Below are 26,831 nucleotides of genomic sequence, written 5' to 3'. Positions count from 1 at the left end.
TGCACTCTTGTACCCATCCACACTCTGGAACTGAGAACACACCTGCTCTCCATAATCCACCTTCCTTTCTTTAAATGTGAAGAAAATGGACTTCCTCCATAATAAAATCCTTACATTAATAAATATAATATTACTTACATTACACGCATTTATATACACTATTCCAAGAAATATAATAGATTAACAAAAGAAAACACTAAGTATGGAGACAAGAATAAGTCTTCATAAAAGATAAATCTCCATCAGGATATGATCTGAAACTTCAAAACACCGAACAAACAGGACTCTATATACGAGAACAGATTAAATAATAAAAAAGTGACCAGTGTTGCTAAAACTCACTAGTTTTCTGAAGATACACTGAAGCAATCTGGTTGCATTATAAGAAAAATAACTCACATGCAATGTAACTGTGAAAAATTAAGATAAAATACCCATAGAACTTAGTTTCACGAATAGTGAGACTATTAATAATACATACAATATTAATAATTTGTGCTTTCAGAAAGAAAGCTGAGGCAGTATTTCAATCCTACATTCTAGAATGCTTGTCAGGTCACAAGTTTGAACTTCTCCTAAACTTCTGAGAAGTTCCTTTGCAACTCCAATATTATTAGCATTTTTACAAAAAGCACCTCTCTCTTTCCCCATTAAAAACTGCCAAATAAACAACAGTAAAGTCCATGTACTAGCAAGAAGTTCCACAATTATTAATTATAGTGTTACTTCTCAGTATTAATTCTACCTATGGAGAATATTAACTTGCAGATGGAGCCTTATCTTATCACAAACCTATTCTGGATATCTCAGAGAAAGGAGTAAAATTTTTATGGAGAGTCTCATTTCCACAACTGAAGAATACTTTCCTGCCTTCAATGACTGGTTTTAGCTCTTGAAAATTAACAGCCTTGTTTGATGCAAATCAAGACAATAATTTTCACAATCATTCTTACTAAATTCCATCTTTTGTCTCATTAAAACAAACTAGTAAACTCCACTGAATACTTACCTTGCACATCCTCTGTGTTCTTGAAATCTGACCATTAATGTCCCTCAGTGTCCAAAGACACTTTATATCGTTATTAACTCTTACAGCATTTCCCCATCCTTTTCTTACCTCAAAAGGGAGATTTAAGCATGTTTTTCATGTCCAAAAAGGAAATAAATCAGCATGTGGCATATTCGATTTTGATGTATTTTGAAACATTGTATGTAACCAAGAAAAAGTAACCTTTCACTCCCAAAACAGTATTTTTACTCATTAAGTTCTCACTTCTCTTCAAATTTAAGGGTTAATAACAATTCCCAGTAACTCAGACTCCATTATTTTCTCAGTTAATGTTTAATAGTTAACATAATTCATAATATGGTATTGCCACATATAGATAAAGTTGAAGTCAAATACAAGTGCACTAAGGTGCACACTGGGAGGTTCAAAAAAACATTAACTTTGATCTTTCTTTAAATAGTGATAATCATTAGCAAAAAGCCACATGCACATACATACAGAGAAAATACACTTCTTAAGAACTCTGCAAATTGCAGTATATACCCAAATGTTTCTTGCCTACTAATTAATTCTTTTGTGGTTTGGTAACAGAGGGAAGGTACTTGCAATAAGCTAAATTACTATAGGGACATAAATCAACGCAGTATTTCACCCTCCTCTGCTTTACAAGTTACATTCACAAACACTCATCAGTTAAAGACTTGCAAAGTTTCCAAAGGAAAATACAACAGTAAATAATACTTTCTTGTTATGATACTGTTTGTTTCATCAAGGAAGGAAGTGTAACTGACATTAAAACCACAAGAGACAAAGTCATTATGACTCTTAATTATTATTTTTTCCCCTCTCTCAACAAACTAAGCTCTGAATGGATGCTGAGTGTCCAGCTGACACTGATTCAACAGGAGAAGTTACAAGTGAGGCCTCTACATAATTTCCATGTGCTTGTAGGTGGGGCTGACCTGAAGTTTGACTTGCAACTCCCCAGGCTGCTGCTTCTGCTGCCTCCTAACAAGGGACTGAAGCCAAACAGATTCTCCTACAGAGCTGTTACAGCTCTGTAGAAAAGCATTAAGAAGAAAACCAAAGAGAAATATTAAAGATGACAAGCCGCTAAATGGACCCCCTTCCATTCCCTTCTGTCTCTCCAAAACCACACACAGGCTGTCATATGATTTGTCTCCTGCACATAAACGAGTGCAGACAGAAACACTAGGAAATACATATGGGGAAAAATTATCCTATAGGTAAATCAGCAAGATTAACAGTTGGAAGCATAAGCTCATGACAACAGGCCAAAGGCATAACCCTCAAACTGAGACAGGTTTCCATTTCCATTTTGAAAACTGTGCTGTACATGTGCACATTTGAAATAGTTTTAATTAGACATAACGTCCCTGGAAAGGGATGCAAAAGTACCACCCTCAGCAGACACTCTTGGTTTGAGCTTAAGAGAAAGAATAACATATATATTTTACCAGTCTTCCACAGGCAGCAGTTCAGTGTGCAGGGAATGGAACTGAACCACCAGCTTCCAAAAATTAAGAGATTTTAAAGGTCTACTGACTTCTGATCCAAACTGCTTAGTAAGGACAACAATTTGTAGTTTTTCCCACAGTACTTCAAGAACTTCAGTATATTTTTATGGTAGCTTCTTTTTCTTCTTTTTTTTAACACTTAAAATTGTGCTCTAACATAGAAACTCTATTACTAACCAAAATATTTTCCCCTTTGCACATGGTTCAAGTATGAAAGCAGTACAAAACACAGAACAAATATTTAATTTCTTGAAATAACAGATTGCTTCCCTTCCCAGAAACGCATTAAGTGTTTGTGAATACATATCTTTTAAGAGATTAGATACTTCTGTGTAAAATAAAGGGTTAGAGTTGCTTGGGTTTTTAAATGGCCACAATTATTTTAATTGCTTCAGAAACAACATAACTACATTTTTGTTGTATAAAACTGCAGGTTGTACATTGACTCCAATCTTTCCAGAAAAACATTTTTAGAGAAAAACAGGCCCACATTCACTGCATTACTAGCACATACAATGCTAGCAGCAAAGAGATAGTTAACACTGTCTGAGGTTTTCCATTGAAACCTTCTGCACTGATATCACTTAATATTCTGAAACCTGCATCTGTGACACTGAGATTTTCTACACTAGTTTTCACTTAAGACAGGGCTTACTCTGTATGTCCAGAAGGAGATCTGGAATGAAGTAACTGCTTCTGAAAAAAGTGAAGAAACAAATAAAAAGGTTAAGCACTTCCACTTATTTTTTAAAAAGCAACTTTTAAAATTTAAAGTTTGAAACAACTGTATTAATACAAATGGAAAGGAACCTAAAGGCCCAGCGGCAATGTTCAAGTGCTGTGTACCATGTGCTCTACTCTGCTCTTGTCAGACTCCATAAGAAGTACTGCCTACAGTTCTGGTGTCCCCAACAGAAAGACATGGAGCTGCTGGAGCACATCCAGGGAGAGCGATGAGGTTGATAAAAGGCCTGGAGCACCTCCCTTATGAATACAGGCTGAGGAAGTTGGGGCTGCTCTGTCTGGAGAAGAGGAAAATATGTAGAAAGACCTCACAGCAACCTTCCAGTACCTGAAGAGGGACTACAGGGAAGCTGGAGAAGGACACTTCATGAGGAACTGATAGGACAAGGAGCTTTGGATGAAAACTGGAAGAGGGAAAACTTAAGTTAGAGATTAGGAAAAAAAATTTCACTGTGAGGGTGATGAGACACTGGAACAGGTTGTCCAGACAACCTGTGAATATCCCAACCCTGGCAGCATTCAAGGCCAGACAGGAAATGGCCTTGAGCAACCTGGTCTGGTGGGATCTGTCCCTGCTCATGACAGGGGGGGTGGGACTGGATCATCTTTAAGGCCCATTCCATCCCCTTCATGTTTATTATCTAACATAGCTACCTTCTAACTCAAGCACATAAAAAAACAAAACCTCTTTACAGTTATCTTGGAAACTGTATCAGAACACAACATTTAGTCTTTCCGGAAAGAGTTACATTTTAAAAGGAAGCTTTGCGACAAGTCATCCTTTGCAGATGTCATTTCAGCTGACAGCTTTCTGCTAATTAATTCATTGGCCCACATTCCTGTCTGTAGCTTAGGTTTATTTCCTAGCTCACAGTGAACTAGATGCAACTAGATGAAGATGTAAATACTATTCAAGAGACTAAGCATCCACAATAATACAGGAAAGCATGTAACACTGAGGAAATCTTTCTATAAGCGTTCTAGCTCATATTCAGCTTCCCTCAGGAATCATCCTATATAATTAACTTCACTTTTTCTAGATGGGTGAGTTATTGCTCCATGGGAAAAAGAGTACAAATCACTAGAAAACATGTATTACATCACCTTTCCTGTTTGTCTGGAGCTTGTCAAGAAGCCAAAAACCAATTTACTCCTAGAAGGTGAACAAAACTAGCAAGAAACCACTCTGATGACTATTTAATCCCAAGTCATCTGCTGTGATCCTGGATGCTCCTTGCTCTCTCCACCTCTTACAATACTGCAGCTTCCTATCAGTTTTCTTACTTATTTTCCTAACTTTTCCCCCTTTCAGCCCTGTTTGCTCATTATCTGCACCCAGTACAAAGCAATTCATTTGTGTTCACACATTTATTTGACAGTATGCATTGAAGCACTTTCCCTCAATTTAGTCACTTACATATGTGACAATTCATTTCACCTGCTGGTACCTCAGTCTCAGCACAATCCAAAGTAAGCTTGTGTTTTGCCTTCAAACTCTTTCCTACTTGTAGGTATTCCTACTTGTACTTATTCCTATTGTCCCATTTTCTTGACTGCTGAGTTGCTACTGGCCAGGACTCACTAGGAGCACCTTTCAATTTTCATTTGCCCCTTACAAACATAGACAGACACTGACCACCTTTTCCTTACTTATCTGTATCACAATATTGCCTAGAAATCCAAGCCTTGCACACTTAACTGCTACCAGAATAAAGAAGCTGTCCCTTATAACCCAAGGTTGATAAAAAAATACAAAACCCCTACAGACAAACCACAAAGACAGCACTGCTGACTATTATTATGCTCAGTGGTCTTAGAATAACACCCGTGCATTGTCAAAATCCTTGCGGAAATTTGCAAAAGACATTCAAGGTGTAAAAAAATGGAAAATGTTAATTTTGCTATAGACATATACAATAATCTTTCTGAACAGAATGAGCAGTATGGGATAAAGGTCAAGATGTACTCACTGGATCATTAAGTGCACGTGCAGCTGCCTGTGAGAGATAAACAACCCAGCAGCAAACAGAAGAGCATAATACAAAGATAAGCAATCTATTTTTTTCATGAACTAGGGAAGAAAGAGACATTGAATGGACATATTAGGAATGCAAACATTACATGTATTATCTTTGCAGATCATCCTGAAAGCTTATAAAATGAGTTAGAGAAAAGAACACTGCAGCAAAAAATAAAAAAAAAATTAAAAAAAACCCCAGAAACCTGGACAGTACGAGCTGTAGGGGCAAGAAAATGTAACTCAGAGTTGCTATGAAAGAAGAATCTGAAAGCTTTAGATGAAGACCTTATTAAGGCCTTTCAATCAAACCCATTCAAAAATGTCACCCAGCTTACAGGCCCAAGTGATCATCAGAAAGCTGGTGCTGCTCATTTAACTAGAGCAGAGGCAAAGTTGAACTGTTTTAGGCCCAGTTCTGCCCTAGCTAATAAAAGATGTATCAGTGGAGCAGAGATTTTAGCTGGACCAAAAGACAAGCCTGGACTAGAGGCTTTCACATAAACCTGGCAGCAGATGGTTCTCTGAGAACAAGGAAGTGCTTGGGAAAGTCGTAGCACGGAGAGACAGAGCAAAGACGGGTACACAAACACAGCTGAGCAAAGTACCAAGGACAGTATGTTTTGAAACCTCTACAAGAAAACCTGGAGTGAAAGAGTTTGAGCCATCTAAAGCAATAAAGATACTGCAGAAAAAAAGAAGAGAAAATAAAGTTATAGTATCCCTGAGGGACAAACTTCCTCAAATCCATTATGACCCCAAGACTGTAATTTATTTCCAATAGTGAGATATATGCATACATCTCATTTAGAGGTTAGTAAAAAGGGTATTATTCAATGAATATTGGACACAGACATAATATGTAGTTGAAGATGACATTTCTCTCAAGGGTTTACAGGCACTAGAGTGGGCACAGAAGTTGGAACAAGAAGTTTTAAGCCTTTTTGAGTTGTTCCTAGCAGGACAAAAACAATTGCAAATTACACCCAAAAAAACTGCAATTCCATCTTCAGGAAAGTAATACAGTACTTGTATTAACACAAGAGAAGACATTATCTGAAGCATATATTAAGACGTTTCAAAGAGGTGATTAAATCACAGACTTTCAGGACTTAAAAGCCAGAAATTAAAAAAAAAAAAAAAAAAGCAAAAAAAAAGTTAAAGAGGCTCCAGAACAAGCAACTACATATGGAACACAACACAAAAAAGACAGCATCCCTGTCAAGGTGGGTTTCAAGAAATAAAATATGGCAAATCATCTGATATAAGAGGGTGGTATTCCACATTCAATCTGAATGTAAATCAGTTAACTATAACCCTCTTTTCCATTTCTGTACTTGTGTTCTTTACATCATTTATGTTTTCTATTTGAAATATTATAAATATAGTGGAGGGGGGGTTAAATTTTATCTACACCTGGACTTAATTAAAAATAATTTTGAAGTAAACCTAAGCACTAATAATGTGAAGCAAGCTTATGAATGGGTCAAAAAACTTCATATAGATGAATGCAAAAGCAAAAAAAAAAAAAGTATTCTCCCATCCCATCCCCTAATTCAAAACCTTTCTTGTTCCCATTTATGACCACTGTCACTCATTATCTTACCCTTTTAATTTAGTAAAAAGCCTGGATTCAGCTTTTAGACAACCTCCTTGTAGATACAAGGAGGTTTGTGTGAGGTCTCCCCAAAGCTTTTCTCTGGGCTGAAGCAGCCCTGTTCCCCCAGCCTCTCCTCACAGAAGTGCTTCACCTCAGTGCTCTCTGCTGAACATGCGGCAGCTGATGGACACGTTTCCTCTTCCAGTGCAGTACAGGAAACAATGTTCAAAGCTGGCCACTGTATTCCTGATGCAGTCTACTGATAGCCAAGTAAAGGTGAAAGTTCACTTCCCCTAATTCCCTGGTTTATGCTCCTCCTGGAATCACCTGGGGGCTGTCAGCCTTCACTCCTGGCAGCTCATGTCTGGTACCAGACATTCAGTCCCAAACATGCATCCCCTTCTAGAGGCTGGTCCACCCTGGGTGCAAGACATCTGTTCTTGCTGAATCTTCTGAACTTCCTGCTGGTCCATTCCCTCAGCTGACTGGGTCCCTCTGCATGGCAGCCCTGCAACTCAAGTAGGTCAACTGTACCTGTAGTTTGGTATTCACAAGAGTTCACAAGGCAGGAGTGTCTCCTCCTCCAGGTCACTGATAAAAGATATTACATAACCCAGTTCAACAACAGAGCCCTGCAGGTCTGCTTTCCAACCTGCAGGATGGAAACAAATCATTATGCACAACCTCTAAAGTTTAATGATCCAACCATGAGTTCCTTGTTTAACCAACCGGCCTACAGGCTCTTCCCTTCATTTTCCCCATTCCTGGGATGGACTATCTCTGTGTTTAGAGGAACTGGAAAAAGTCCTGATGAAGAAAGCTCAGACAAGGGAAGCTTCAGCAGTTTGGCAAGGGGCATGGCAGAGTTTCCAGCTGGCACTGTAGGATGCTGCAGTCTACAGGATTTCCACCATTATCTAATTAAAAAAACCAAAAAACAACCTTCTGTTTCTTCTCCTACCATATGTCTCTCTACAGAATACCTGAATTAAGAGAGTTTTCTCCACAACCATACCAGGGATGTTAGGACTTTCAGGCCAGGCAAAAGCCCAGGGAAGAAAGGTATGCCTTATCAGAAAATTTTCAAATGTTGGTATATAAACCTACTTATATATTATTCTTGTTTTATTCAGAATCCTCCCTTGGCACTGAGAATTAAATGTACATTTAATATACCAATCTTTGGATCTCTTTAGAAAGACAAACATTGCAGGGAATAAATATCTGTTCAGAAAGTAATTTAGGATTTGAAGGTAATTTTTGTGCTTTTTTATGATTTCTTCCTCTAACTACTACAAATATGAAAAGGTCATTTTTGAATTCATTAAAACAGCATGAACTTTTCTCTTCATGGCCCATATTTGAAGGGAGGGAAAAATATCCCATAGTGCCATTTTCATTACAATTAAGATATTCAGAAGCATCGCTTTCCTAGAATATTACCCAAACTCTTTATAAAGCTTTATGGGTGGTTCAGGCATTTTCTTAGGTCATAATTTTATTTCCAGTATTGAAATGCTTTCTTTGAGTGCCAGGCATGTATTTTTTTTTTCCTATATCTGAAAGGTTCAAAAAAGTCACCAGGTATAAGCAGACACTGGCATTCCCTTGATATGCAAATGCTATAAACATGATTTCTTCACTGAGTCACTGCCTGTTCACACCTGGTATTGGAATGAGAGAGCAACAGGGACACACACGAGCAGTGACAGAGTGAAAAACACTATCCAGTGTACGGTCACACCACCTAAAATACTACACAACCTGCTGCAAGGATGACACTGCTTGACAGCACTCGGATGAAGGTATTGTACATCTAATGTGACATTATCCTGAGGGGCACAGCTCCCAGTGATCCTGCAAGATTAAACTGCTGTGTTTTATCACTTCAGAAAATGGAAGGGCTTTTCAGAAATAAAGCCAGGAAACAGACACTCAAACGGAAAAGTTTGTTATGTACAAATAGCAAGGTACAGCGACAACGTGGACATTCAAGTGAAGCACAGGACAGTGAAACACACATCACATGTTTGACCAGACAGGGACAAGATCCTTTCTCAGCTGATAACTAAAGCAAAGAGCAATATTCTGCTCCAGATCTCCCTCTTTTCCAGTAATTAGTACCAAATTCCACCAGGAAGCATATTTCAGAGATGACAACCCTTGCAATATCTGTTTTCAAAAATTTATGAAACACACGCAATAAAGCATTTCAGTGAACAACTTAAAATACAATTTCCACATCTTTCAGTACCACTAACACCTTTTAGATTAAATAAGGTATTTGCTGGTTTCTTTTTCCCGTTTTCCAGTTCATTTCTTTCAGTAGCCTGAATGTTTCAAATAAAGTTTAAAACAAAACCAAAAGCAAAAAGCAACCAACCAAAAAACGCCTCAAACACATTAAAGTATGTTAGTGAACAAAATACAGGTTACTATACATGCAAGGAACAAAAGGCTAACTTCTGACCCAAAAGATTGGATGGGAGAACATAACATTGTGCATACCCTTTGAAAGCACTTTTGCCTGTTACAAACAGCAAAAAGAGAATAAACTTTTCCTTGTTTATTGTTTTTTGCCTTACAAAAATCTCATCAAGTGCTCCTCTCCAAAGCTTCACACACACAATAGCCTGTTTAGCATTTGGGAAGAATTATTTTCCTTGTTCCTATTTAGCTATCTAGTTTCAACTGAAGTGTCTTGCTATTTAAGTCCCTCTTAACCAGAAAAAAAAAATTTATTTTCTCTTTCCTACTTACACCCAAGTAACTGAGATGGCCTTTTTGGTTAGTATTTCAGGTAAGCTTGATTTTCAATACAAATCTATACAATCACAACCATTCCATCTTTAGATGAGGGCAAACATTTAAATGAAGTGAGGAATGCAGACGATAGGCTATTTTGGTAAAAATTCAAGAGACATATCTGCAAGCTCCTATGTACAGGCAAACTTCTTATCTGCTACAGATGCCAAATCAATCACATATGGACCTCAAAATGCAGGGAATTCTGATGTAGTTTGGTTTCCAAGAGCAAAAGTATCTAAGAGCATTTTTACCATCTTGATGGTGGCAAGGTGCAGCAAGGGAAATTCCTGTTGCTCATGCAGATAAAACCTTCCCAGTGAAGGCAGGTTAAGCTCTGGCCTTAACAGGCAGCAGAATCAGCACATTTGGACACAGCCAGAACTCAAATGCAAAAGGCTCAAGCAGCATGACCTAAGTCTGAGGTTAGCCCTGCTCTGAACCACCATCACAGCTAGCTATGCTTTGGGCTACACACCTTCAGAGGTCTCTTCTAATCTTAAGACTCAATGATCTACAAATATAGATTTTCTTACTTTTATTTATTATTTGTATTAAACATATTGGATATATCAAAGCACTGGTAAACTGAATAGAGCTTCAAAGTTCATGTCTGGCAGCCTCACCAACAGATTTAAGCCCTGTAAGTTCAGGAAAAATGACTTATTATGAGCCTAGAACTGTAACTCTGCATAACAAACTCTGACTTAGAAATTTTCTATGAGACTCCAGGAGTCAAAAAGAAAAAAAAAAAAAATTTATTCTACCTTAACATTTTATGCTATTGCTTCACTACTACAAGTGGTAGCTGAAGGGCTAACAAAACAAAACAAAAACCACATTTTACAGGAATAGGTGAACATGCCCAATGCCTCTCACACACATGCACACCACAGTTTTATTAAAACTCATGCCCTCTCAGACCAATGGACAAACGAAAGACAATGGACAATAAAAATTGCTACAGATTCCTCACTGTTCCTCTGACTTACTTCCTCTCTGCTCTCTCAAAACAGAACTTCTTGGGAGACCAATGTCTGATAAATATGGCACCAGGAATATGAGAAGAGAGTGAGTAAATATTGCATTGAAAAGGTATTAAAATGAAAGAAGTTTATTTCCTAAATTCTCTTCTTGGTTATTCAATTGCATCAGAAGTCAATAATAGAAATAACTACCTAAAATGAAGTCTATTTAGGGATTCATGTGCCTTTCACTATTAATATATTCAGTTCATGAGATTAAAAAAAAATTAGAGTAGTGCTTCTGTTTTGCCTGACAAGCAACTAATCCTTTAAGCTATGTTCACTGCTATGATCCGACTTGGAGACTGGCATTGTCTCAGAACAGTGGTGGTTACATAAAGGTAAGCAGGCTTGGACCTCTAACATTCAGCTTGCTGGTCATTTCATTACAAGTGTGCATTTTCTGTTACCTCTTGTGACACAGGCTATTGATAAATGGGATGCTCCTGCTCTCCCCCCTTTGCTGGGGTCAGATCTAATGACCTACTATCACCTGACGAGTGGGTTTAAGCTGGGCCTATGGAAAGCTTTGGGGGAATTTCTGGTAGATTACCTTTCCCTCAAATCACTCACTGGCTAATTCCTCTTGGAGCAGTAGGACCTCTAACTCCTATAAATCCTCCTATAAGGATGTGGTGGAATCGTGGCCAGTGGAAGGCAAGTATTACATAGTTAATCATGTACAGACGTAATGGCTGGATGGGAAGGTAGAGGGAGAAACAGAGTTTACAGCACAGTTTTGTCTACTGGTTCATGAGGAGACATTCAAAACCCACCCAGATGTGTTCCTGTATAACCCACCCTAGGTGACCCTGCTTTGGCTGGGGGCTAGACTAGATGATCTCCACAGGTGCTTGGTTTGGCTGTCCACTTGCCAGGAACACAGACAAATGGACCATCTTGCAATCATCTTATATACTCTGGTTTTAGCTACAAAGCTTCCCGTGAGATTTTGAAGACAAGGGCTGGGGCAAAGGAGATTTTAAAAGCATAGATTTGAGGTCCTTGATCTTCCTACAATAAGCCTCTGATGAGCTGGGCCAATAAAGTTAAGCCAAAGCAAACCATCTACAAACAGCAGAGACTGGATGCAATTAATTCTCAAGTTCAGTTTATCTGACTCACATATGCATTAAAAAAACACAAGCATTTCAAGTATTTTGACACCATAGCTTGATTACTAATCCAGATGTACTCCATACAATCGCAACAAATTCTTGTTTTCATCTCACTAACATATCTACGCTTCAGAGAAACAGCAAAATGCTATTCAATCAAGCTGTACACAAACAGTGCTGCTGTTCTGGGAAGATCAAAAATGAAGCTGGACACGGCAAGAACTGGGGTATTCATACACAACATTGAATTGAGAAGGTCCATGCTTTTAAGTGGTACAGATTGATGTACAGTGGTACATCACAGCTAACACAGTGATGAAGAATAAGCAAATGAGGACTTCGATCTTTCCCAGCACAGCATTCTCATCCTGCCTGAACAGTGAGCCAATGAAAGCAGCTTTGCCACTCAGTGATCAGACACAACACACGATGTGTTTCAGGGAAATCCAAATCAGAAAATACAGCGCATTGCCTCAGGTAGTTTCTTCAGTTGACTTCTGCTCGATTTTACTAAGGCATTATTCTGCAATTTAAAAAAAGCAAAAATCCTGTGGAAAATTAACTTCTAAAACTATGTTTTAAAGCAAGCTCTAAATTGTAGTCAGCAAAAAGTTTTTAATTCTAAACCATTTTCTACAATTTGTTATTTTTTTTCCTGAATACAGGCTGTTTTGCTGCAAACTGAGCAGCAGAACAGAATGACTGCCTGACCTGCAATAACCTTCTTTCCAGGCTTTTGCAAATACTGACTTCTTTCCTTGTCTCATCATCCCTTATATAAATTATAATCAAGTACACAAACAACATAACATTAAAATCTGCCAGGTCACCCTGACACCATTACAGAATAAATCTTTTTTAAAGTGAAGACAACACTTGAAACCAGAGAATGATTTCAGCAAACTCTAATGGTCTAAACGACCATCCCAAGACACTCATATAAAGGAAAATAAAGTTACAAAAAGCTGTATCATCTCAAAGGGTCAGATAAAGCAAGGAGAGCACTCGACAGATTAAGTGAACGCCACGTGGGCTGGATGTCAATAGGATTAGAGTGGACTTTGGTTGCCCGAGCACAGACGTCCACATGCCTCGCAGAGGGGTCGCTGCAAAGGCACGTCTCCTCCTGTGGGGCAGCTCCAGACCTCCGTGGGAGAAGATCAAAGCAGAGAACAGAGGAGTGAAACAGGGAAAAGGTTTCCTCAGCCAGAGACTAAATATAAGGAAGTGTCAGACAAGCTAGGGGAGTTTCAGATGAAAATAAAAAAGCTTTTTGTCAACTCACAGAAAGCCTACTGTGTTATTCTTAAATGCACGCCCCCATCCAGGCAACATTATAAAATGGACAGCTGGCTAAACCCATCCAGAAAAAAAAATAAGCTTCTGGTGTATTTAACAGATGGTGACACAGGTTATGAAATTGGTCTTTGCTTCAGTCTCCAAATATTTTTTTTTAACATAATTGAGATATAATATTTAAACACCCTTAGAATAATTCTCAGATGAAACAAAACTAAGCACTTACTGGAATGCATGTGTGTATATAGATTATATTCTATTCTACATTTCTGTTATCTAAGAATAAAATCTGTGCTCAGGAAAGTGAGGAGTTCAGGGTGACTTTATTGTACCTAAATATTATATTGCTTAAAAAAAAATACAAACAATTAAAACTTTCATTCATATAACCACTAAGTTGTCTTCTACATAGGTGTTCTGGAATGTAATGCCATGCAACCATGTGTGATTTTCACAGAGAAAAGAGTAATGCTGTAATCTTTGTTTTGTATTACAGGATTTCAGGGGGAAAAGAGATTTGTTTTTTATAAATAACAAAGATCATTCCCTTCTATTCCTTCATAAATGAAAGCTCAAGCTTTTCACATGGTACAGGAAAAAAAATGAAGGTATCCTCTCAAAAAACATTGGTTTAAACAACATTTTTTATATTAAACTTGCAAATAACATCTGTCAATTCAGTGAACTCTTAATCAGCAAATTCAGTGCCATAAAAAACAAGATCAGTTTGGACTCAAGCTTAATTAAGTCGCACAGCCACATATTTCATCAATTTGAAAGGAAAGCAAAACACAGAACCTAACTACTTAACTGCAATTCTTTATTCTAATATTTAAGTAATAAATTTGCTCATTTATAGTCACTTGACCATCCTTGAAAAAGAAATGTGAATACATACTAGGGGAGGTTTAGATTGGATATTAGGAAAAAATTCTTCAGTGAAAGGGTTGTTAAGCACTGGAACAGGCTCCCCAGGGAAATGTTGGAGTCACCATCCCTGGAGGTATTTCAAAGACGTGTAGATGTGGTGCCTGGGGACATGGTTTAGTGATGGTCTTGGCAGTGCTGGCTTAACAACTAAACTTGACCTTACAGGTCTTTCTCAGTTTAATGTATTCCATGATTCTATAATTATCAGACTGACAAAATTCAAATACCTATCACTACAGGCTGGGCAGTCAATTCTCCCTAAATACATAGCATGCTGATGCCGCAAATGTGCAAACTACTTACTCCAGAGCCCACATCAATTAGGTAGGCTGACTTCTCCATTACGTTACATTGGGTGAAACATTCTCTTCACATTAAAATTAAACCCTAAAACTTAACATTTTAAAAAAATATTGTGCACATTCTATTAACAGACATGTAACCCCTAAACATAAAATAATTTATGCATCATCAATATATAAAGAGAAGGAAATAAAATTAAATATAGACATACATGTGCAGAGATTTGGCAGTTTAATGCTTCCCAAAGCATGGAAATCCAGAACTATGTCACAGCTTTATCTCACAGATAATTTTCAGCTTAGTTTGAACAATAAAGAAGTGATGTAAACAAATCTGCCTGCATTTAACAATTATGATACACTCACCCTCAAACAGAGGGTATGTGTAACAGCCCATGTACCCAAAAGAGAAAAGGGATGGAGTTGATGAATACATTTGTGGGCTGATAGTTCTTTGTTCCTTAGCAATTTAAAAAAAAATAAAAATCTGACTCTTCAGGTCAAGTATTGTTTCCAGGGTTCCCAATCTATCAATTCTTTGCTAATTTTTCATTCACCTCTTAGTAATGGAATCTGGCCACACAAAAGAAGTCTGCTTGCAACAAAACTACAAAATTTACTTCTGTCAAAGGAATGAAGACTGTATGTGGATATATATCTATTTACACAGTTATCATGTAAAGATTCCTCTACATGAAGTTCCTCAAAACATGAATAAGGGTATAAGCAAAATAATTTTCATGACAATTTATGCTGGGAAGTTTCATTTATGACCATTAGATTTCTATCTCAACTTGAAAAGGCAAACCATAGCCAGCCCAGCAACAACAAAAACGCAACAAAAACCACCACACATACAAAACTAATGCTTCAAAACTGAAATTCAGATGTAAGTGCTAATATGAAACACACCAGAAAGACTTCTCTCAATTTTTAAGTTAATCATTAGCAGTACACATGTATCAAAAGCTGCCCTCCAAAACATAAATGGGAAATATATTCATCAAAATTTAAGCGTGAAATTTATCCCAGTATCCAACTGGAGAAATTACATTGAATTCCTAGGGCAATGATAACAAGCTTCCCTGCATTTATATCTTACATAATGCCAAAGAATCCTCATTATTTAATTATGTAAGCATAATTTTTCAACCCACTCATATTCATTTCTGCTCCGAGGATATGAAATATCTTACAAACATTTCAGGCCAAATGTCAAAAGAGACCTGTCAAGCTTCAAGCAGTAAGCCTCTTTCTTTTAATCTAATACAAAACCCCCCAAAGCAATTCATATCTTTCTTTGCAAGATTCCCTTATAAAAAGTTCAGTTATTAAAACAACATAGCATTGGTATAGGCAGTGTTCTTTCGCTCCTGCTCCACAGGTGTGATTACACACCTAAGCAAAAACACACCACATTTCTGCTGTGATTTTTAAAACAGATCATTCAAGACCAATTTTATACAACAGATTATGATGAGAATGGATAATGCTCTTTAAAATTTTTCAGGATTACCCCAAATTAAATTAACCCAATTTTCATTTGTTTGATACCTTAGGTTATTTTTAAATTTACTGTGACAACGTGTATGAAATTCCTTTTTCTTCTTTTTAACAGGACATGTGCAACAGCGTAGATGGGATCATGCTTCGCAAAAATCTGCACCACACTGTACCTACTTCACCACCACAAGCAGCTGCACAGTATTTCCATATTGTTGTAGTTAGGAGAAGATCTGCTACATTCAAATGTCAGAAATGTATTTTGAATCCCAGAAAATTTTCTTTCTTTTGCAGTGTTCACATCTGTAGATGTGAGAGTTTTCTGCAGGAAATAAAGCTGGTAGAACTCTGATTACCTGCAAATGGAACCATTTAATAATTTTGAAACACTACTTAATGAATTTAAGCTACAAAAAGCCAACCTACGAAAAACCAATATGAAAGGATTGGAAGTGAGGTTTTTCAAAGCCCCAACAGCTCAGAAGAATTATCTAAATATATACATCTAGTGCTATTTCCAGGTGTTGTGAAATATTCCCTTCAAACAAGGCAGCAGCTGCATCTCCTGCAGGGCGTGGGTCTCCCACAGCTCATGTGTCATTGCTGCCTGCCCTTTCTGGCCATCCTGAGAACACTGGCATGTGCACACTGGCACTGGATGCCATGTTTAGGCAACCAAATCATGTGCTTGAAGCTTTATTGCAGTAAAGCTTGTATTTGGTAAGATAAGATTTACTTTTGCCAAAAGGTGAGATAATGTTTATATGGACACTTCTCAACAGTTTTTCCACCCAGCAAAGTAACACACGCTGCTTTTTTATCTCCATTCAGCAGCAATACTGGAAATACAAATATTAAGTGATGGATTTGGATATGTTTGTGTCTGGAAGGCAGAAGAACAGCAAGGGTGCTCTTCATCAGAAACCTGTTATCATTTGACACACTAAAAGCTTAATTAAATGGAATTCAATCACTCCAAGTACAATCTATGCATGGTAAAAGAAATTCATTATAATGACTGTTTCTTGCAGCCCATTGTGCTTGTACAGCAAGTTACTGTCCATAAATAAGCCTGATGGCTTTGACACTGATAAGTTCAGTGTCTGTACCTTTATCACTACATGATTGTGTAATCATGATTTGTCTTTCCCTTTTACTCCTTTCAGCTGCTACCACCACCCATTCTACAAACTGCTAAGGTACTCCATTGACAAATGAATACCATCCTATCCAGCCACTCAGCAAGAACTACTTTGAAGCAATTCAAAAGATTTCTCCTCCCTATCCCAATGGCTCCACAGACTGTCTGGGGGGCTTAGCCAATAAAGCTTCCAACAGAGCACCACAGAACAACTGCTGGCTTTATCCAAAAGTTAAACACAGGACAGAAATACAAGACTACTATATATTTGAATTCTGAGTAAGTGATTTTTGCATAGACAATTTTAAATTGCTACAACAAAGAGCTACGTGTCTTCCTAAAAACTGGATCCCATTTTTTGGAACATGTTACAATCTGATTTTACAAGAAAAACTATGATGTGATACAAAACACAGCAGAAAATGCTGTGTTCATTCAAGTATAATTCTCTGTCTTCCATTTCCTGCAAAACAACACCTAGTTGAAGAAAAGAAAAAACAACTTCAAAACTGTAATGACAGAGGCACTAACTACACCGATTTTCTTCCCCTCTGGTCTTCATTCCTATATGCTAAGAATTACAAGATAAAACAAGAAGATTTTTTTTTTTTCTTTCACGAAGAGAACAATAAAGAGGAACAAAATCGCCTCCAAACCACAAGTTCATTATAAATAAAATTCATAACTTAGGACACTTATTTAGGCATCAAAGTCAGGACAGACATGCAGGAGCAGAATCAAGTATGAAAGGCAGCAAACTATTTACCTACATTCTGCCTTATCTGGCACCACTCAGCACACTGAATTACTCACTTTGGTGCTTGTCTGTTGGTTGTGGGCTTTTTTAAAGCTGACTTTGAAATTTACCAAGCAGCACATTTGGAGATAAAGGCACTGACTGATAATCATTCTGTACTCAATGCTTAGGGCAAGCTGTCTTTCCTACATTTCATTTCCTGAAAAAAAAAAAAATTAATACAGAATTTAAAGGAGATAATTTAAGACTAAAACTAAATCCCCATGTCCTTGAATGCTGGGAACTACTCTGGGTTTTTTTGCTTCTCCTGAGATTGTTCTAGATTTAAACTGAGGAATGCCATTTCAAAAGCAAGAACAAGAAAACTGACAGATATTTTAAGTCAATATTTGACAATCAAGAGCTCAGAATTACTACTCTATTAAAAGATCAACAAAAACACATCAACAAAAACATGTGATTCTCAAATATTAAGAGTGGAAAGAAATACTAATATAAAAAACAGCTGCCCCATATGCATTAGCCTCAAAACTTGCTTTTTACAACTCATTACCAAATACAGTTACAACCTTTACCCAAATGTTCTTGGGAGCATTTCTCAATGTATAAATATTTTATTGTCTTTTGCCTGATTTTAATTAACCCGCAGTCCAAAAGTCTTTTGAAATGAACCCTTCACATCAGCACTGAGCACGCTGGCTTAACTGAAATGCTGGTAAAGTCATGCTCTGAACAACTGAGACTGACAGGCACTGGAGATGCACAAGAGCAGAACTGGCTTGAGAAATTTCAACAGAATTTGACTAAAATATGAAATGTCATTTAAAAAAACAAACCACAAAAAAACAAAAGAAAGCCTTGATCTTGTTTGAATTTTGTTTGACTCACTCCAATTCAAACAGTAAGATTTTATTCCCTGCAGCTCTGCTGCAGAGTTATCTAGCATAAGAGTATATTTGAGTGAAACTGCATTTCCACAACACTCACCATTTTTGATAAATAATAACCTTCCCAAAAATAGATGGATTTTTATTAAGTTAAATAAAAAGTTAAATAAAAGTTAAACTTTTTATTAAGTTGGTTTTTATTAAGTTTTTTGTTAAGAAAACCAGTATTAAAGAAAGGCTCAAGGTTAAGATTTACCTTCCAAGAAAAGTTTGAACAGTGCAGGAAGATAAGATTCCTATCCAGTCTCTGAACAATAAGGAGGTGCTGAATAAGGGGAGGGGCAAAAGCACATGGTTCTGGAAGAAGAGACAATTATGCATTTACCACAGGATGGATAAAAATCGTTGAACAGTCAGATATTTAGGACCGGTTGTACTTCATTTTACAAGTCAAGGGAATTCCCCCAATATGGAGTTTCCACGTATGACACAGCACTATGGTACATACACCACACTCACAGCAGCAGAGCATACAAGATAAAAGTGAAAGCCACAAAATCTGTACTGAAAGACAATCTCAGCTTAAAAATGCCAGGCTCTTTGTAGAGAGATATTTCAGTCTTCATAGTTAATTCAGGGACAGTTACAGCTGCCCTTCTGGAGTCCACCCCCACCAAAAGTCACCCTTAAAAATTTTCCACTCCTTACTCCTGCAGTTAAGTGCAAGGAGCACATATGCTGGGATCATCAAGTGCCTGCATGAGAATGCTGGAACAAGAAGTATTGTGCAACTGCACTGCAGCCCTCTGTAGGGATTTCCCTGGCTATCCCTTGAACCACCTTCTCCCTTCCTAGTGAGAAGAAACAATTCAAAATCGACCCTCTCCAAATTAAAACTATTTTGCAAATACCTGCTGCTACTTTCACCAGAGCACTCATCACAACCTTGCTCACAGTTTACCAAGCATTCCACCCACTACAATGGCTATTCTGAACCTCCAAATAATTTCAAACATATGTAATTTGAAAAAAAAAAATCTCCATTTGCAGACTTACATGAAATCCTGATTTATCCAGAAATATACTGGCCAGATGCAGTAAGAAGACAGAAATCAAAACCAGTTGCAGTTTCTCTTTATTAAGAGCTCCCAGCTATCTTGCCATTAGTTATGAAAATGAGATCCACAAAACAAAGTCAAATATCTCAGTAACAAACAGTTGTCTTGGTGCCAGACCTAACCTATTGCACTCACAAACCTCAGTCTTATGTCTAGAACACTAGAAATACTCACCAGTGTAATGGGTTTTTTTGAGATAAAAGCTTCCCTTCCTAATTTCTTGAGATTGAAAAGAACGTGCATAGAGCTGACCTTACACAAAATACTTAACGTATCTTTAAATTATACAGATGGTCTCTAGCACACCTTTTCTTGGAAATCCACAGCATGAAGAATACACATTACAACACATTTTGGTACAAAATCTTTGAATATTCATGTCAAACATTACTCCACTTACGGGCTGTAACATAGGTAGTGGAAGTTACTAATTTTGTGTTGGACTTCATGTTAACATCATTACCACCGAATCATATGGACTTAGCAAATGTGGATTTATTCCCCACATGTAAAATATTTTAAAGCTTTTTGCAAGTTTGGGGTTTATTGCAAAAAAACCAAACCTATACAAGTATGCAAAGTATAAATCACTAAAACTTGCAAGTCCAATAGAGTTTATTTGTATCACAGATCAATAACCTGGACTCAGAAGTGAGAGCTAAGCTTTCACTGTCACACAACATAACTGTTATGATGCAGAGATTAAAAATAAACTCACAGGCAAAATGACATAAATATTCACATGTAATATGCCCTAAGTAATGTGTTGTGCATCAAATACAACCACAAAGCACTGGTCCAAGAATTAACTTTATTTTGATGTTACTGCCCATACAAATAAGAATTCTATAAACAAAAGAAAATAGTGCAACCAGGTATTCCAGACTTTAAAAGCACATGAAGGCTCCTAGTTACTCTCTAATAGCATATAAAAGGTAAATATGCCTAAAAATCTCGTGCAATATTTAATCTTCAAAGAAATACTGAAAAGAAATGCTATTTTAGAAGAACTATTTTATAGTAATGTAATTTATAGTAAGTTTTTTGAGACTTACTAGTATATGCCACATATATTCACAGATAGATTGGCATTAATCTACTTTAAGAGAATCCTGAATTTACAGCCTCAGCTATGAAAGATTTTCGACTAGCACTGCACTTCCCTATTTAATCACTATTCCATTATTTCTCTGTATTAAAAACATATGTCAGATTCTGGGGACAAATTAGGTTGTACCATCTACAGTATATATTAAGTATCAGAAACTGATTATGGTGATGTGGGTCTCTGCCAAACCACAGAGCATTGCAACATCACAACTTTACTGAGGAGATACCAACCAGTGCTACAGTATATGGCTATGAAGTCCTGTTCTTTTTGAGATGAAATACACTGTTCCTTTCAGTCTCAAAGAAGAACACATATAGCTTCCTTCTTTTTATTTTGAAATTACTATCCAACTTTTATCAAGTGCTGGAGATAATTTCTTATGCAACGTGAAACAGTTAATATTGCATAATGAAGACGACAGAAGAGCTTACAGAAGAACTTAGGACTTCCTTTAAAAAAAAAAAAAAAAAGAAAAAAAAAAAGAAAAAAAAATAAGCTTAGCTTTCATTTCCATCCAAATTGTCCACAGAGTCACAGACTAAAAACCACACCCTCAGCTGCAGCTAAAGAGCCCCCCAGGTTAAGGCCACCTTTGTTTCTCAGCAGTGGTCCGAGCCCTTGACATAAATCAGACCAGCCCCGAAAGAGACCAAAACCATCACAGCAGGTAGACACCAACACAAACACTTCCAGTCTGTATCTCTTGTGTGAACATCAAATATCATTTTGGCACCTCCATCCCACTAAGGCATAGATTCCTTCTTAGGTAGTAGTAAAACATACCTACCAAACTCCTAGACATAATCTCTGATTTTACTTGGCTAATTTCAATGGGATACATAAAACTCAAGGAGTTTCTTGCTTGCTTCTGTCTCTATAACAACAGTGTCATGGAATAGTCTTAGCTAAGACTATCTGCCACAAGCCTTCCATTTAACTGTAAACTGAATCTCCCAAATAATTTTAAATAAGCAGCCAAACCAAAACAAACCCACAAAAGTGATCCTGTCACTGGCAAGCTATTTTCAAATTTCTTTACAGAAAGTAAGAAAAAAACTCCAAGATGCTGAAGGCAGTGTCAGTGTTGTGCAATCTGCCAAATCTTCATTTTACACATTTCTATCTGTGGAGAATGTACACTAGTTTTTTTAATCGCATTTTACCATACATGCGGAGTCTTACTACAAATTGAGAGCAGGCCTTCACTGTGGATGGTTTACAAGGAGCAATAAATTTATCCTCTGTCAAGGAGCTAAACACAATCCCAGTTAGTGACCACAAAATACACCAAATTTCCACAAATATATAAGAGCTCTCAGCTGCAAATTTAAGTGTTTCTGCAGAACTATACTTTTCAGGCTCAGCAAACCTACAAATAAGGTCTTAACTTTTTCTATAAGTATTGCGCTCAAAACCAAACAGACCTCCTAAACAATTTATCTACATTGTTGGGAAGATTTTATAGCAAGTTTTTTCCCACTTCAAATTTCTTTTCAGATATTGAAGTGCACAATGCTATTTGCAGAACCTCAACTGATGTCTCAGCAACCTTTCTTTTACCAACTCTTGCAAAGTCTTGATTATTCATGGGGTTTTTTTGCCTCAGTCCTTCCTTACAATCAGTGCTTTCTACACTTAGTAGTACATCTGTGACTATATTTGTCTGGAGGTATACCAAATGAAAAATATTTCAGTCATTACTTTAAGATGTTTTGCAACATATCTATAACAGAAGCTGTCAAAAATTAAAGACTGGCCTTCTAGAAGAAATTACAGAATAATTTTTAACAATAACTGAATTCCAAAAGACAGATCTCTAAATAATGTGAAAAGTGGTGAAGAACTGGGGTTTCCAAGTTTAGATTTTGTATTATCATAACAAAATTAAGATTTCTCATTGACACACTGCTCATTTTCCAGTGCTTCTAAAATGGAAACAACATGCTCAGTCCTATTCCTTTAACAATTACAATGAGCTAAAGTTTACCCATGCAAAAATTGTGTCAGGAAAGGCTTTCTACTTTAGTAGGCTCAATTAATTGCAGTAAAACCAGACTTAATGTGGAAAATACTGATCAGCAGGAATATCTTTCACCATATTCAGAATAAGGAATAACCAACCTAGTGGATCCAATACTGTGTTCAGAAGAGGAAGAAAATAAGATGAATTATCTCTTTTACATAAAACTACAAGAATGATTAGTCACAATCCAGATCTATATTTCTAGATTCCTGCAAGCTAGTGTAGCATTTACAGGTTGAGTCAGAACCGAGGTCTCCATTCTGCTCACTACTGCATAAGCAGATACAAAGACATCTCCAGAAGTTTACATTCTGAGTTTTACTGAGCAACAAAGCTGACTGACCAGAAGTATAAAACAAGTAAATCCCATACAAATACTATGGCCATGGCTTTCAACATTCACAAAAGCTATACCTAGGATGAACCCTCAACTAAAAGAAGTAGTAAAGCGTGCCTTTAGTCATTTTGTTCATAGTATCATGAAAATATTTCTTAACAAGACCGCTGCAAGGACCACAATCAGACAGCCTAAGTTCCTCCTACAGCCTTAAGCCAAACCAAGAAAGTGAGATATGGGCTTCAAATAATCGAAAGTTTAGGTTTAGGTATGCATGAAGCAGTCACAAGCTCCATGGTGAAACACTACAGATACCTGACATTGTCCCTAATTCCATATCTGAGAAGTGCAACTTGTCCTCATTCAGGCCCTGGCTGACCTGTCCAGTTACCAGATGATGTCTGCTAATTTTTTAACGTGCAGAATTGAGCTGCAGATTCTGCTGCAGATATGATCGTTTTCCTACATTCATATATACTCAGCATTTGTTTTTTGCCTCCCAGTCTTGCTGGAACCTGCCAGTAGCTACTTCCCAGCATTCCCAACATGTGAGGAGTTAAATCTCCTTCAGTATACATCCCCTCCAGTATTTCATGAAGTTAGACAACAAAAGCAGAAAGAAACCAGTTCAGGTAATGACAACAACAAGGGTGTGTGGCAGGAAGGAAGGAACAGTTTATATCATCAGCCTGCACTTCCATCTGAAGTATAGAGCTGCACCACAGCCCAGAGCAAGGATCAATCCAACCACAGGTTACAGCTGCTCATCCCCAAAGAAAATGAGATGAAGGTCATGCAAACATTGTTTCAGCATATGGCAGATGTATGAGTATGCTATGGAGCTTCTGCTACAGTGCCAAACCTAAAAATGTCAGTTGTTACTAAGATGTTTCTTTTCGGTTATTAGATACATTTTTAACCTGTGAAACAAACAAAAAAAAAAAACAACAAAAAACAAAGAAAAAGACAAAACAAAAAAACAAAAAAACCAACAAAACAAAACTGGGTAGGGGAAATGATAAATACAAATAATTTTGGAGTATACCCAAATATATACACACTGAAGATGAGCTTTAGTAAGTTTATCCCCAGCCACTGCTTCAGATAACAGAGAAAGAGATTCATTTCATCACAAGAAGCATTGCAACATGCTACAAGGGCTCAACCAGCTCTTGGGAGTCAATATTGGCTATATTGACTCAATATATAAGGAGTCAGAAAGAAGCTTCTCCAAGCGCTTCTTTCTCAGACACCACCTCCAATTCCTTCTCCAACTGGAGGAAAACAAACCCAAAACAAACATTGAGAATGGCAAAAGATAGGCTACTCATTTATGTTACAATCAGCAAACAATTGTGAAAAAAAAATTAAAAGGGAAGGAAAAGATATCCATACAGAAAAACTCAATTAGCTATTTTTATCACAGAATATAATGAATCAGAACTTTCAACATGTGGGGAATACAAAAATACAGAGAAATAATCTTACTTCTATTGCTACAAAAACATAAGGGACTAACTTAAGAATATTATGCACAAAGGCTCCTAGGAATACAATAATTTTCAAAGCCACAAAAAGGATCTACTGAAAGCAAAAGAAAAAGCAGTTAAAACAGAAGAACAGAGATGCAGGACTTCTCACATTTTGCTCTCATACATTAAAATGCTATAGTAAACAAATTATTTTTATGTTCCAAGTGTATTAAAATGCTACTGCACTTATTATTCATAAATTAAATAATTTTTTAGACTGAATGATGGACAACAAAACTCAGCAGCCATACAACCAGCTGCTCCTTTAAGTCTCTCATATCTGAACCTTATTCTTGGATGCCCTTACTGATGTAGCCATCCTTTTCCACTGTTAGCCTCCGTTAATATGTATCAGAAAGAATGTCTCTATATATGTTCAGCTATTCATCAACATTCTATATTAAATTTCCTAAAAAAGAAGATGCACATACACATTTCCACTACAGATGCTGACTTTAACAAGGAGCGAACTGAGCAGGGTTTCTATTTGTTATTCTTTTCCACTTACTGCCCCCTTTTAACATTGACCACATACAACCATTTTAGACCATATACAAACCACAGACATATCCATGCTCTTCTATGTCTGTAAATGTCTTGCACCAAACATCCAGTTTTCTTAAAAATAACCTCTCCCATACCACCTACATCTCTTAAGTATAAATGATTGAAGAGATAAAATGATTGTTAAAATTAAAACCTTTAATAGTTTGGAAGATTCCAACATTTTGCTGTTTACCAAATGCAGAAAAAACCCAGCAAACCAACAAGAAAACAAACCAACAAGGAAAACTCCACCGTGAGCCAAAAGCATCACCTTCTGTTACTGCTCAGACAGAAAAAGAATTGGATCTCCTAGAGGGCATGCAAAGAACTGCCCAGAAAGAAAGTGCTGGCAGAACCTTTTCATACAGACATAAAATACACCAACTACAGGAAACAGTGGACACCGTTAGTACTTTTTAGTCATGCAGGCAGTTTTCCGTGGACTCCTAAAATCCCAAGAGAATTCCAACTATAAGGAGAAGTACCATGGGCACACAAAATACAGAGAGGAAGCTTCCCAGATTCTGATGATAACTCCACTAAAATAAAGGGGATTATTCAATGGAGCAAGAACTTTTGGACTGAGCTTAAGTTTTTCATAGCTTGCTTTAAAATTGCCAGCTAGAGCATTTAAACAAATATCAAACCATTTTCATTTGGTCCACCCAAAAAGCCAGTGTGATTAATTTAACAAGCCCATAAACCACTGCATGTCTATTTATCATTACAAAAGAAATACAACTTGCAAACAGCCCTGCTGTTATGCACAGTCAAACTCTAACTGCTACCAAATGGTAAAACTGATAAATTGCCTTATTAAATTACTGAATGCAATCAGAGGTGCCCTGCTGCCACTACAGTCATCAGTGCTTATGTGAAAAATTGAACAAAATTAGGCTCTAGATATGCAGTTTAGTCTTCAAGAACTGCCCCAGACACATCTAGTCCCAATGAAGTTAATGAAACCACTCAGGTAGAGAGGTCAATATTAGCAGGTTTCATTCCAGGAGTGGAGTTTTAAGCCATAAGTAGCACACATTGCTAAGGAATAATGCACCACATTACAAACACCCAGAATGTGATATGTCACCATCCAATCTATTAGTGGAATGCAAGTGATAAAGTACTGTGTTAATTATTTAAGAAGTGATGTTGAAATGGTTAGCTGGTAAAAACTGCTGCAGTTCTGGAAGCAAGTCAACTCAGTGTCAGAGAACAGGAGGCTGGGTCAAATTATGTCTGCTTAGAAATACGAAGCTTACTGGAAATCACAAAATTTACTATGAATTCATGCATAGCAGATCATTCTCAAAGGTGAGACAGGAAGACAAATTAACACATTTTTAAGAAGCAGCAATTATAATATTATCATTATGAGCAGGTTAATTCGTGAATCTGGCATAAACAGTTTCAAACATTATTATTATAATACTTATGTAATTCATAGCAGATTTACTAAGTATAATGGAGTCTTCATAAAATGACACTC

General features: G+C 37.0%; 1 protein-coding gene across 3 annotated transcripts in view; it reads right to left on the bottom strand.

The window, feature by feature from the left end:
- Positions 1-26,831, bottom strand: part of UBL3 (ubiquitin like 3) — a 55,806-nt gene that overhangs the window by 26,273 nt on the left and 2,702 nt on the right. For 2 of the 3 annotated variants that reach the window (XR_015284710.1, XM_086881665.1), the window contains exon 1: positions 17,845-21,379. The exons of the other annotated variant lie outside the window; for it this stretch is intronic. Coding sequence is in view for 1 of the 2 variants with exons in the window: in XM_086881665.1 (XP_086737791.1) it covers positions 17,845-17,940 (96 nt within the window). In the remaining variant the exon portion in view is untranslated. Of the gene's footprint in view, positions 1-17,844; positions 21,380-26,831 lie in introns of those variants that run through there. 3 annotated transcript variants of the gene reach the window in all.

This window comes from Cyanistes caeruleus, chromosome 3, assembly GCF_971803275.1.
Source record: "Cyanistes caeruleus chromosome 3, bCyaCae1.hap1.1, whole genome shotgun sequence".
NCBI lineage: Eukaryota > Metazoa > Chordata > Aves > Passeriformes > Paridae > Cyanistes > Cyanistes caeruleus.
This window is presented reverse-complemented; position numbering and strand designations above follow the sequence as displayed.